This window comes from Penaeus monodon, chromosome 1 (assembly GCF_015228065.2).
Source record: "Penaeus monodon isolate SGIC_2016 chromosome 1, NSTDA_Pmon_1, whole genome shotgun sequence".
NCBI lineage: Eukaryota > Metazoa > Arthropoda > Malacostraca > Decapoda > Penaeidae > Penaeus > Penaeus monodon.
Window position 1 is genome coordinate 16,746,578 of NC_051386.1, and position 14,795 is coordinate 16,761,372.

At 36.6% G+C, this 14,795-nt stretch overlaps 3 protein-coding genes across 4 annotated transcripts; all 3 read left to right on the forward strand.

The window, feature by feature from the left end:
• Positions 1-2,856: 2,856 nt before the first annotated feature.
• LOC119596614 (tenecin-3-like) lies at positions 2,857-8,133 on the forward strand. 2 transcript variants are annotated; one of them, XM_037946039.1, is made up of 3 exons: positions 2,857-2,915; positions 3,060-3,223; positions 7,811-8,133. In XM_037946039.1, exons 1-3 carry the CDS (start codon positions 2,908-2,910, stop codon positions 8,032-8,034), a joined length of 396 nt encoding a protein of 131 aa, XP_037801967.1. In that variant the 5' UTR covers positions 2,857-2,907; the 3' UTR covers positions 8,035-8,133. The 2 variants fall into 2 exon arrangements, with proteins under 2 accessions (XP_037801967.1, XP_037801911.1); XM_037945983.1 differs by lacking the exon at positions 7,811-8,133 and having other exon boundaries at positions 2,858-2,915; positions 3,060-3,549.
• On the forward strand, positions 5,381-5,826 carry LOC119597023. The gene has a single exon (XM_037946493.1). The coding sequence runs from the start codon at positions 5,402-5,404 to the stop codon at positions 5,756-5,758; it is 357 nt and encodes a 118-aa protein (XP_037802421.1). The 5' UTR covers positions 5,381-5,401; the 3' UTR covers positions 5,759-5,826.
• A 3,979-nt stretch (positions 8,134-12,112) lies between the features above and the next one.
• On the forward strand, positions 12,113-12,729 carry LOC119596867 (shematrin-like protein 2). Its single transcript, XM_037946252.1, has 2 exons — positions 12,113-12,142; positions 12,273-12,729. The coding sequence occupies exon 2, from the start codon at positions 12,274-12,276 to the stop codon at positions 12,646-12,648; it is 375 nt and encodes a 124-aa protein (XP_037802180.1). The 5' UTR covers positions 12,113-12,142; position 12,273; the 3' UTR covers positions 12,649-12,729.
• Positions 12,730-14,795: the final 2,066 nt, after the last annotated feature.

Consider the following 14,795-nt stretch of genomic DNA (forward strand, 5'->3'; position numbering starts at 1 on the left):
CTTCGTTTGTTTGATGTCATCAATCATATCCTCTTTCCTTAATCATGTTCTATTAACTCACACATCACATGTTCCAATCTATACATACACAGATAGATAATGTATACCCGTGCACACACACAAATATGAGTTATGAGACGTGCATTTCGACTCACTATATTCATGAAACCGAATCATTTTTAAGTTATGCAGATACAGAAAGGATTTTGAAATTCTATCATTCAGTCGAAGTTGCAAGGATGAAAAAAATAATAAATAAATAAAAAATCACCTATAGAAGAACTAAATTTTGTAGTGAGCTGGCGCCTCAGCTTCCTACTAACCGCCCAACCCCCCTCAATATCCCTGCCGCCTGACCGTGACGAAAACTTGGAGACGCAGAAGGCGACGCTGCAGAGGATCGGGACGCCTAAGACGAGATGCTGCGTTCGTTACTGAGGAGGAGGAGGCCTTGCTTGCTGCATTACCAAGTCTGGCTCTGAAGATTAGAATGGACATTAAAATATAAATAAATAAATGAATAAATAAAAAATGAAAGCTGCCGCCAGAGAACAAACAGAAGTTTGGCTCCAAAGCCTGCTTCGCTAGCCAGCGTTATTTCATTTCATTTTATATTTAAAATCCTGTATGTAATTTATATTTCTTTTATTTTACATAAGTATACAATGTTCTTTTATTAATAGACCATCCATTTAAACGTTTAAAGAAAACGTGTAATCAAATAATAGTGAAATTAAGCTTTAACGTCTTAAAGAGCAGACGACACTTTTAAGAAGAATGTCTTGCTGCACTGACTCGAGATGAACGAACTTGGCCTACGACTTTGTTCGTATTAAAGGCCGGAATAACCTTGGCTCAGATATAACCTTTCGGTCTTTCCCTCAAAAAGCCGACGTTTTTAACGAACTATTCTTTCGGATTTTTATATTTATTGTTTTAACGAAACATCTACGAAGCTGAGGAGGTACATCATTTTTAAGGTATTGTTATTCTGTTTTATTAAGATTGTTCTTTTTTGTGAAGGTTTATAATTGTGGTTTGTTTATATGGCTTGATAATAATTACGACTTAACGAAATGTCTCTTACTGTTATTTTCATCACGCTTTTATTACATTTGGATGCAGGAGTTAACAGGAAATACGATTAAATTTACTACATTTTCAAAGTAGATCACTTTACAAAGAGAAAATGCATGGATGCTGATTAATTTGCTACGCAAAGAAACAAAGGACTTGACATGAAGTGGCACTGTAATAACAGCAAATCACCCTCGTTTAAGTGGCGCGCAGCGTAAAGATTAACGTTTTTGAGTGATTTCAATGCTTAAGTCTTTTTATCGTTCATACCAGTGATTACTGTCGTTACTTAATTTTCTCACTCAACTAATGAAATGATGAGTGATTATTATCCTTATATATATCACATTGAATTTATGAAACATGTTTTTTCGGTGACCTCTACGAATTACGAATCCGAGTTACGAATAAAGAGATGATATTCTTCTTAAAGTGGATTGTTCGTTATGATATGTTAATTCTGAAGGTGGCGGACTTGGCACTTAGATGGAGAGTTAATAAGCAAACTAAGACCCATTAAGACGCATTGTTCATTATGCAACAGGCTCTTCCTCGAGTCGGGTTAGATGGTTACGATCTTAAAAGCTAATTACCCTACCACGTAATTAATTCTATCCTGCCCTTAGTATCGAACTCATATATTCTTTTTCGTCAGAAACGGTAAGAGCGAGATTCACTTTCACTATTTCAGAACAAAAAGATTCTAAATGTTTAAAAAAAAAAAATTTTTTTCTCTCCCTATCTTTCTCTTTTCATTTTTTAAGACACCTGTATGATATTCCCATAACCACACTCGGGAAGTGAGGTTATTGAAGACTACAACTTTACTATCAAGTATTGAGACACAAGCATGTATATTAAATATGCTAACAGAAGTATCTTAGTTAAATTTCACTAATTGTATCTGTGGTCCATGTGATTATACTATAAGCAGAATTAACGTATGCTGCTTTCGTAAGTTCACACCACTTCCCTCCAGACACTTCTCTGAGCAAGGATAAACAATCTGGATACGAATTCATGGACTCATACTAGACAGATGTTTGTATTAATGACTAGTGTTTTTTTTTTCAGTAGTTGTGATTTGTTATTGATTATCAATACGTAAAAACACTAATAGCAGATAAGTGTTATATTCACTTAAGTTTGTAACATTCTGATTTAAACGTTGCTTTAAGTAACATAAATTCACATAAACACACATTCTTATATTGTTTGTACTTGCAAGCACTTTTCTGCATAAGATTTCTCTTGTATTCATAACTAAGACATTGGTGCTATGGACTTTCCAGGCAGTGCTAAAGGGGACCCTTATTCTTTCCCTCTCTCTCCCTCTGTCTATCTCTGTCTATCTCTCTGTCTATCTGCCTATCTACCTGTCTATCTTTATCTATCTTTACCTATTTGTGGGACATCAAGCTAGCCAAATAATATAATGATTAATGCTCAATCAGAGATGAGAAGTGCATTGAAAAATCTAGTAAGCGGGCTTTTCCAGACTAAGCTACTCACCTGGAATCTTTGTTTACGTCATCAAAGGTTGTCAATTCTTCCCACATCCAATTATTCATGATATGACAAAGGGAATTAAATTACAAAACGTTTCTTTTCTTTTCTTTTTCTTTTTTGTTTATTTGTTTGTTTTTATTTTTTGGGTATGAGTGATAACTTATGAAATGAATTCCTATTGTTAACACACGAAAGAAAAATAATGAACGTTGGCAACACCTCGCTCTCGCCTGGAGTTCCCTGGGCGAGAGTTGGCAGGAAGTGCGGGTATGTATATAAGGAGGCACTGTGAATGAAAGCTCAGAGTAAAGCTTCCAGTTGATGTCCAAGTAAGTCACCACCTTAATAAAGTTATCTATTCAATCATAGGTTCAACTCAAATTATGTGTGATAGTATGGTTGTCATAAACTATTTAATGCCAGATCAAAAAAAAAAAAAAAATCAAATTAATATAAATTTCTTTTCTTTTCAGCATGGCTCGTAATGTGGCAGTGACCTCCCTCCTCGTGGCTCTGTGCCTCATAGCAGCAGTTGCTGGACACAGCACGTATGGCATTGGCGGACATAGACCTGTTGTCCACAGCAGTGGAGTGCTGGGTGGTGTTCACGGAGGTGTCCACGGAGGTGTCCTTGGTGGTGTCCACGGCGGTGTCCACGGAGGTAGTGTTCATGGCCTAGGACTCGTAGGCTCTGGCATCCACGGCGCTGGATCCTTCAACACCGCTCATTACCCTGGTATTGTGCCTGGTTACAGCTTCTACGACCAAAGACCCGTGCTCGGATACAACAGCTGCAAGTACTGGTGCAAGAGTAATTATACCAACAAGTACTACTGCTGCCAACGTCCTTACCAAGGATAGACTCACAATTTTTTACTTTGAAAGTATTTATTTGCTGACTTTTTATGATCCCACAAAATGTTTTAGTACCCCAAGAATAAAGTATATTCTCACGACTCCGTTTATCTGTTGTTACTTATCATATCCCTGTTTTCTCCACCACTGCTTCGAAACTCATCCACATTCGTACACACAGATTAAGACAAAAAAAAAAAAAATGGTGTACATGTATACATACACACACGTCGATATACAGCTAACCATATTTGTTATATTCATGTGGTTATTTTATACTTAGTACTGAAAAAAAACTTCAAGCAACTAAGAAAATTCAAAAAATGGTTTGAACTTACACTGAACCCATAACAGGAGTAGCAAAAAAAAAAAAAAAAAAAAAAAGAAAAAAAAATTGGAGTACATAAGAAAGAAACAAACCACCCTAATATTTATGTGTAACGATTATGGCTACACTGATATCATGCAGTTTTCAGACAAAAGTGAGAATGATATATAAAATATATATATCCATATAGCCTACTTGACACTTGTATAAAGAAAATTAAAGGCAGATGTATTTTTTAAAAATAATAATAATAAATTAAAAAAAAAAAGATACTGGAGATTAATTTTTTCTCCTTCATTTCTTCATCATCCTTGTCCCCTCTTTCTCATTCTCAATAAATATCTTACGTAGTACCTGACAGAGTACTATGCAATGTCTTCTATAGAGGGCATTGGTGCTATGGATTTCCCGGGCAGAGCCATCGGGTGAATCCTAAAGTCCTCTCTCCTTTCTGTTCTGTGTGTGTGTGTGTGTGTTTGTGTGTATGTGTGCTTATATAACTACCTCTCTATATGTTTCTATTGTAAGTGACTGGTTTAATTACGGCATTCTGGAAGAAAGTTTTTGTATGGCCCCTCAGTTATTCAGCTAATCACTGTTAGAATTTTAGTTTTTATATGGTTGGACTGAATACCGTGACATTATTCAAGACCCAAAACTTGGACGAATCATCAGTGGCAACGAAAGAACATGGCAACGTATGTCTGAGTCAAAACACACTATCACTAATTAGTGAAAGCGGGAACGAGAAACACATGTTCGTACATTCGTGCTGATGTCCAGGAACGCATTCGTTATTTTCTTCATCTTACCCACAATGATGGACTCGTCAGTATTTTTAGCGACTCCCACATACTTGTTTAGTCTCGTTTTTATTTTCAAGACACCCAGGAGCCGACAGGAGACAAGAGACACAAGTCAGCTCCATAAAATATTGTTTTGTGCCGACGCCCTTAAATAAAAACCATAACATGATTGAACTCTCTCAATAATTCCTAGTGTCATACCTACAACACATACAACTGTTCCTATAAACAACAAGCATTATTTAACCTCAAATATTTCCTCCCCTTCACTCCCCCTTATCTCTTTGTCTATTTCTCTTCCCAGATAATACATGCAGGCTCAATCTGGAATGAGAAACGCAAGGGAAAATCTGATAAGCGGACTTTTCCAGACTATACAAGTCACCTGGAATTCATTTCGTCATCAGTGGTTGCCCATTCTTCCCATAGTTAATTATTCATAACTATCTATGCCAACATCAGTGGAATGATCTACTGGGTCATTTATTTTTACAAACAAGCAGTATGGAGATATTTTCCAACATGGGTGATAATACAGTAAAAAAAATGGTCGCAATAATAAATAAAACGAAAGTAATAAACGTTGGCAACACCTCGCTCTCGTCTGGAATTCCCTAAGCGAGTGTTGGCAGGCGATGCGACGTTTATAAAAAGGCACCGTTAATGAACCTTCTAGCTGAAGTTCAAGTAAGTCACTTCTCTAATATGTGCATTCATTTCATCAAATATTCAAGTCAGAGCAGGTGTGATAATATGGTTCTTATAAAGCTTTTCAGATCAGATCATATGTAATATAAAATTAATGTAAATTTCTTTTCTTTTCAGGATGGCTCGTAACGGGGCAGTGACCTCTCTCCTCGTGGCTCTGTGTCTCGCGGCAACAGTTGCTGGACACAGTACGTATGGCATTGGTGGACACAGACCTGTGCTCGGTGGTGTCCATGGAGGTGCCCTCGGAGGTGTTCACGGCGGTGTCCACGGAGGTAGTGTTCATGGCCTAGGACTCGTTGGCTCTGGCATCCACGGCGCTGGATCCTTCAACACCGCTCATTACCCTGGTATTGTGCCTGGTTACAGCTTCTACGACCAAAGACCCGTGCTCGGATACAACAGCTGCAAGTATTGGTGCAAGAGTAATTATACCAACAAGTACTACTGCTGCCAACGACCTTACCAAGGATAGACTCATTTGTTGATCGTCTGCTAAAGCATCAGAAATTATTTACTCAAAAATAAATCTTATTTTTACGATTCCGTTTGTTTGATATTTTCAATCATATCCTTTCCATTATCATACTCTGCAAACTCATCCATATATTCACATATTCACATACTGTAGACAGACATATAGATAATGTATATATATATATATATATATATATATATATATATATATATATAATGCGTAAACACTCACACAAACACGAGTTATGCGACGCGAAATATGCCTTAATATCTTGAAATATTGTATTCTCTTTATACTTTGTACCGAATCATTTTTATGTAACAAATATGAAGAAAATATTCTGAAACTCCGTAGATCATATTACCTGAGTTACAAAAATAAAAACGAAAGAATGAGAATGAAACCAAATTCAGCAAAAAATAAAATAAAATCTTTCATTTATTTCTCATTCAGAGGGTCGTTCCATTGCCCCGTGTTACCACTAAAACGTTCGTCAACTAAATGTTTACATTAAAAATAAGATTCCAAAAAAAAAAAAATTCTTAACATTGCCTATTTTAACTGCAACCTGTATGACAATCACGATAATCACGTAACCAAAATCGGGATATGAGGTTATTGAAGACTATATTACTAAAAAGCATTAAGACATTAATATGTATCTTTAAATGTTATCAGAAGAAGCACTTTTAATTCTCCGAATAAGAACACGTATCAGAATACTCTCACCACAAGAATTAGATGAAGCTTAAGAGACCAGCTATAAATACGGCAACAAGTATTTTAGTTAAATCACAACGCTAATTTCATTTTTTCCCACGTGATTATATTATAAGGTTTGAATAAACGTATGCTGCCTTCGTAATATCATACAACTTCCCTCCAGACGCTTCTCTGAGCAAGGTTAAACAATTTAGATTCGTGAATCAAAACAGTAGCTAGGAAAACAGGAACTTTTACTAGACATAGATGTTTCTATTTATGGATGTTTGTGTTCATGGCTGTTTTTTACAGGAATCCCCTTTTTTTCTTTCTTTCTTTCTTTCTTTCTTTTTTATTTTGTAAAAACTCAGAGCTTACAAGTTTATTATTGTTTTTATCATACTTGCACAGACCTTACCTGCGTGAAATTCCCCAAGTACTCTTAACAATTCCGTATATCAACCGAAATATATCCATTAATGTCACACGGAAAAATAATGTATGTAATATAGGTGACATAATTGCTCTATTTCTCCACTACCCCAGCCCTCACCCTCTCCGGTGCTCAATGTTTGCCTAAAATAGCACCGAACACAGTGCTATATAATGTCTTCTAAGTAAAACTTTGCTATTATGGACTTCCCGGTCATTGTTATCGGGGAACTCTAAATTTCTTCTCCATCTGTTCTTCTATCTGGCTATCTACCTATCATTATCTGCCTAGCCACCTGTTTATATCTATCTTCATCTATCTATTCTTTTATGTATCTATCCAGCCAAATAATGCAAAGTTTATAGCGTGGGAAAATCTGATAAGCGGGCGGGCTTTTCCAGACCAAGCTACTCACCTGGAATCCATGTTTACGTCATCAAAAGTTGCCAATTCTTCCCACATTCAATCATTTACGATATGACAAAGGAAATTAAATTACTTACAAATATGTTTCTTTTTGAAAGTGGAACATATTAAAAATTCTTTTCGTTATGAACAATAATTTACGAAATAAGTTCATTTTAATGAAAAAAATGAATGTTGGCAACACCTCGCTCTCGCCTGGAGTTCCCCGGACGAGAGCGATGCGACAACGTATATAAGGAGGCACCGTGAATGAATGCTCAGAGCAGCTTCCAGTTAAAGTTAAAGTAAGTTACTTCTCTAATATGCGCATTCATTTTATCAAATTATCAAGTCAGAGTGGGTGCGATGGTATGGTTATAAATCTTTTCAGACCAGATCATATATAATCTGAAATTAACATAAATTCCTTTTTTTTTTCAGAATGTCTCGTAACGTGGCAGTGACCTCCCTCCTCGTGGCTCTGTGCCTCATAGCAGCAGTTTCTGGAGGTGTTCACGGCGGTGTCCACGGAGGTAGTGTTCATGGCCTAGGACTCGTAGGCTCTGGCATCCACGGCGCTGGATCCTTCAACACCGCTCATTACCCTGGTATTGTGCCTGGTTACAGCTTCTACGACCAAAGACCCGTGCTCGGATACAACAGCTGCAAGTACTGGTGCAAGAGTAACTATACCAACAAGTACTACTGTTGTCAACAACCTTACCAAGGATAGATTGAATTCTCAACTGAAAAGTATTAATTTGTCAATCTGACATATAATCATAAAAGAATTTATAGTTCCTCAAGAATAAAAGTTATCTCTATAACTCCGTTTATCTGTTAGTTATCATATCCCTGTTTTTTTCCAACATAATCTGCAAACTAAAACATGTATAAATATAATTACATTCATACTCACACAGATTAAGAGATCTGTATGTGTGTGTGTAGGTGTGCATGTATGTACACGAACACACCCAAGGACGAAAGATATGACTTGCAATGGGGCTTAACATATTCTGTTATTCATGTGGCCCTTTTATACTAACAAAAACAACAAGTAATATGATAAAAAAGAAAGTAGTTCTGATCTTAGAGTTGCAAGAAATAAAATGGAGGACATACAGAAAAACAAATAAGTTAAGATTTTTTTTTTATTCCTTCTCTTTCTCTTTTCACTCACAAAGACATGTCATCACTCCATTTTCAAAATCCGCTAGTCAACATCCCCACTTTTGTCTGTAATCTGTATATTTGTCCCATAAACGGAAACCCCTTTTTACCTTTATGGAACACTAAGCGTTTGACATGTTCCTTTAAGCTGGTATGAAAACGAATTCAAAAACTGTAAACCGAAAAGTAGCTAACTTTACAGTGACCAAGTATGAATACAGCCATAAGTATCTCGGTTAAAACACATCATTGATTCAAAGTTCGTTCTATATGATAATACTATAGTCTCTAAACAAACGTATGCTGGCTTCATAACACAAGTTTCCTTCAGACACTTTTTTAAATAGAGCTGAATAATCTAGATTCGTGATTCTAAGCAACAGGTATGAAAACGGGAACAGTTACTAGACAGATACTCTTGTCAGTGGCTGTTTTCTGAAATGAATTGTTATCAGATGTTATTTGTACAAACCTCCATGGTTTCTAATATTTCTGTTTCTTGACTAACTTACTGTTTATATGTAAGACCATCATGTAGTTTGTTTTGTTTTGTTTTTTTGCGTGTATCCATGACAAGTTTATATATGAATCAAAATTGATATATTAAGACAGTATAAATCTCCCTCCCCCTCTCCCCACACACACAGTCATTCGAAATAGACACGGTTAATGTACCTATGTGCAGTGATACGGACTTTCCAGGAAGTGCTATCGGGGGAATCGTCTCTCTCTACTTACTTATCTCTCCATCTATTTGTCTATAACTATATGCCTTGATCTCCATCCAGCTATATCAATCTCTCTACCCTGCTTTCTATTACAATTACTGCATTCTGTCTTTTGCCTTCCATCTGTAGACATTTATCTGTCTTTCCATCTATCTATAGCTATCTATCTCGAACTCCAACTATCGGTCTCTTAATTGATTTATCTTCTTCACAGGTGACTGCTGCAATTGCAATATTCTCTCCCGCTCCTCTCTCTCTGTCTCTCCACATAATATAAGGGTTAGGACTCATTCAAAAATGAAAAACAGGTGGAACTATTTGCTAAGCGGGCTTTTTGCAGATACGGTCACCTGGAATCATCAGTCTGATAGTATGTATGTCGGTCGTGATAACAAAAGAAATATAACGAACGCTGGCCACACCTCGCTTTCGCCTGGAGTTCCCTGGACTAGAATGAGCCGGCGGTGTGGATGAATGCTGAGAGTGCAGCTTCTAGCTGAAGTTCAAGTTGCTCTCTTGATCCAATCTATCAGAAGTTCGAATCAGATTAAGTGCCACAATATGGTCGTCTTCGACCTTTTCAGATCACATATAATGTAAAATTAACGTAATTTTTTCCCCTCTGGTTGCTGGACACAGCACGTATGGCATTGGCGGACATAGACCTGTTGTCCACAGTACTGGTGCTCGATGGTGTCCACAGAGGAGTCCATGGAGGTGTCCTTGATATTCACATCGGTATCCTCGGAGGTAGTGTTCATGACGTAGGACTCGTAGGCTCTGGCATCCACGGCGCTGGAACCTTCAACACCGCTCATTACCCTGGTTTTGTACCTGGTTACAGCTTCTACGACCAAAGACCCGTGCTCGGATACAACAGCTGCAAGTACTGGTGTAAGACACTTTAAGCATTACTGTTGTCAACGACCTTACCAAGTATAGACTCATAATTCTTCACTGAAAACTATATATATGTTGAGCGTCCGCTATAACATCATAATAATTTACTCAAAAATAAAAGTTATTTAACTTGTAAACACGAGTTATAGATATATTGAAGTACTCTTAAGTATTTTAATTACACTTAGTACCGAATCACTTATAATCAACTATATAGAAAGGATTTTGAAATTCTTCTGATTATATAACCGGATGAAGGGATGAAGTGAAAGAATGAATAACCTACAGAAGAATTGAATCGAATGAAGAAAAAAATCTTTATCTTTCTCTGTTTTCCTTTTCAATGTCATTTTATTGCGTCCTTTAATTTTAACTGCTACTTGCATGATATTCATACAACTTGCCTCACTTGCCTCACCACTTGTATGAATATCATACAAGTAGTGAGGCATGTGGTTATTGAAGACTTTATGTGACATCTATTAATAATGGAATCTGCCTGAGCCGGTGTGACATCCAGTAATCAAGAGACCGGCCGGGCAGATTGTTGACCGCCTGGGTCATGACCTCACCTTCGGCATAAGGAAACGCTTGGGGGGGGGGGTAGCCGACGGTAAACAGCTGTGCCCCCACGCCCTAGGGTTGAAGCAACCCAGCAAGACCCGAAGGAGTCAGTCCGAGTCCGTTCCCTGAGCCGCGAGCACCTTCCCCCTTTCGCCGTAGGAGCTGACACCGCCTCCGCCAAGTCTACCGCGTCAAGATCAACTTAAAACTACGTGTTTGTTCTTTCAATAAAGCTGAGAATCAGACACTGAGTTTTCCTAAGGACCTGCCAGATAATGTAGTGTTTTTTCTAGTATAATTCAAATTAGAGACCATTATACTTTATACAGTAAAGCACTGAGACATTAACATGTATTTTTTAATTTCTCTGAATAAGAATACATATTAAATAAACTATAGTAGAAAAATCCAAAATGCACAAAATAGATTTATTGAAAACGAGACTACAGTTTCGAAATCCACTTGGATTCCATCTTATTTTCTATAGTATCAACAAGGACCAGGGACGAATACGAATTTCTTAGCCCCGTCATAATACTATAAGCTCTGAACAATGTATGCGGTGTTCATATTATTACACGAATTCCCTCCAGACGCTTCTGTGAATAAGGTTGAATGTAAATTCGTGACCCAAAGCAGTAGCAACAAATGCATGAACAACAGACAGACGATTGTGTTTTTACAGCATTTCTGATATAAACTGTTTATAGCAGATTTCCCTTGTATTTATAAATCTTATATCAACCATGAGAGATTATTAGGGTAGCTTATTTATATTACCAACAAAAACAATAGTAGTTTAAATGACACATTTTAAAGAAAATTAAGAGAAAAATAATCTATAATTTTTCCAAATTATAAAATACTCTCTCTTGCTCTATTTTCCCCCTCTTTCTCATGATCAGTAAATATATAACGTATTACCCAATGCTATTCTATGGAACGTCTACATAAGACACTGGTGTTATGGACTTTCCAGGCAGTGCTAACGGAGAATATTTATATCTCTCTATCTATTTGCTTGTCTACCTATTTATATCTACCTATATCTATCTACCTAACTATGGGACAAATATCTAGCTTGATAATATGATGATTGAAGTTCAATCAGATAAGAGAAGTACGTAGGAAAATATGATAAGCAGAATTTTCCCAGACTAAGCTACTCACCTTGAATCCTTGATTTCGTCAACATTACTTGCCAGTTCTTCCTACATTCAATTATTTATGACAGATTGCTTACAAAACCGCCTCTTTTTGAAAATGAAATATATGAATGTCTTTTTTCGATATGATCGATAATTTACGAAATAAGTTCCTGTTAACAAAGCATTCATTAAGAAAAATAATGAATGCTGGCAAAACCTCACTCTCACTTGGAGTTCCCAAGTGCGAGAGTGGGCAGGCGATGCGACAATGTATATAAGGAGGCACTGTGAATGAATGCTCAGAGTGCAGCTTCCAGCTGAAGTTCAAGTAAGTCATTTCTGTAATAAGTGCATTCGCTCTATCAAATGTTTCAAGTTAGAGTAGGTATGGTTGTTATAAGCCTTTTCAGATCAGATCATATATAATCTAAAAATAACGTAATTTCTTTTCTTTTCAGAATGGCTCATTACTTGGCAGTGACCTCCATCCTCGTGACTCTGTGTCTCGTGGCAGCAGTTGCTGGACACAGCACGTATGGCATTGGCGGACACAGACCTGTTATCCACGGTAGTGGGGTGCTCGGTGGTATCCACGGAGGCGTCCATGGAGGTGCCCACGGCGGTGTCCACGGAGGTAGTGTTCATGGCCTAGGACTCGTAGGCTCTGGCATCCACGGCGCTGGATCCTTCAACACCGCTCATTACCCTGATATTGTGCCTGGCTACAGCTTCTACGACCAAAGACCCGTGCTCGGATACAACAGCTGCAAGTACTGGTGCAAGAGTAATTATACCAACAAATACTACTGCTGTCAACGACCTTACCAAGGATAGACTCACAATTCTTCTACGAAAAGTTTCTGTTGATTGTTATGGCATTATAAAGTATTTGCTCATAAAACTTATTTTCACGACTTTGCTTGTTTGATATCTTCTCTCACTCCCCTCTTTTCATGCTCTGCAAACTCATACATTCACATATTCCCATGTGTGCATATGTATATAGACAGATAGATGTTATACGCGCACAGACACAAACATGAGTTATGTGAGTCCAAATCAATGTATAGAAGTATCCATGAGACCAATTTATACTTAGAAAATCTGCAGATCATATAAGGATAAAAAAGAATTACCTATAGAACTAAATCACTTTCGCAAAAAAAGATACATGCTCAATAATGAAAATGAAAATAATTTTCTTTCTCCCACTCTCTTTTCATTTCCTAAGTCACCTGTCAACACTGTCCACTTTAACTTAAACCTGCATGATATTCACGTAACCATAATCGAAAAGCAAGGTTATGGAAGAATGTCATTCTAATGTAAAACATTAAGACTTTAACATATGTGAAAATGTCAGAAGACGAATTATCAACTCATATAAGAACACATATTTCAAAATTCTAACTGCAAGAAGTAGATGAAGTTTAAGGGGCTAGGTATGAATACGACCACAAGTATCTTAAAGCTCACTAATTACATTTTCCTTCACCGTGATTATACTATAAATTCAAGGTTAAGCAATCTCGATTCGAGACTCAAAACAGTAGATAAAACACAAGAACTTTTATTAAGCACAGAAGTTTGTATTAAAGGCTGGATTTCTTTTTACAGTAATTCTGATTTGTTATTGATTTTTATTATATAAAAGCTCTAATAGCAGATTAGTGAAGCTTCCAGTTGAAGTGAATTTAAGTTACTGCCTTCATAAACTCCATTCATTCAAAGATTCAAAGTAGATTAGGTGTGGTTTGGTTACCATAAACCCTTTTAGACCAGATCATAATTTCAAATTTACGTGAATTTCTTTTCTTTTGAGGGTGTCTCGTAACGGCCTCCCTCCTTGTGCCTCTGTGTCTCGTGGCAGCAGTAGCTGGACACAGGCAATGGTGTACCAGATGGTGCGAAAGTCATTTCTCAAACAGGCATGCCATTCACGCACCATTACCGGAATGCGAGACACGAAATATCGAATTCGTAACTCAAGACAGTATATACAAAACAGGAACTGAGCTAGACACAGAAGTTCAGGTCAGTGTGGATGTTTTCACAAAATATGCAACAGACTGATGCTAATTGCCATCTAGTCAAAGCTATAGCAATGGGCACATATTATGTTCACAACATGGCTTGTAACATTATCGTTCTTGATTCAAAGTGCGTATAGCTAACTTCATATGTACATTAATATTCTCATAGTGTAGTTATCCATTTCAGATGGCAAATCTATATCGCTAAATCAATAAATACATGATACCGCAAGGTATTATCCCTAAACACACACACACACATACATATACATAGATATATGTATACATATGTATATGTATATATATATATATATATATATATATATATATATATATATATATATATATATATATATATATATATCAGTTGTTTAGCTGACATTTGAAAGTTCAACATTTGGTAATGATCTGGAATAAACTATAAATCATAGTCTATACACTTTCAACCTAATGCGATACAATGTAGTAAAATAAACAATCTCTTTTCCAGCCGCATCCAAACCCTCGTCTCTTCCATCTGGTTGACTCTCTTTCTGTGTGTCTCCCTCTCTCTTTCTTTTTATTTTTTTAACTATATATATATATTTCACACTCGCTCTCTCTCCCTTTCTCTCTCTCTCTCTCTCTCTCTCTCTATATATATATATATATATATATATATATATATATATATATATATGTGTGTGTGTGTGTGTGTGTGTGTGTGTGTGTGTGTGTGTGTATGTATATATGTGTGTATGTACATATATATACATATATATAATATATATGTATATATGTATATATATATATATATATATATATATATATATATATTGGTGCTTAATGAAATCAACTTTTCATCTTTGACTGGACTGTTTCGAACCTGGCCACCGATTCCCTCATCCTCACAGATGCAAAATAGAAAGAAATAGGTAAATAGATAATGCACTGTGTGTGATCTCGATA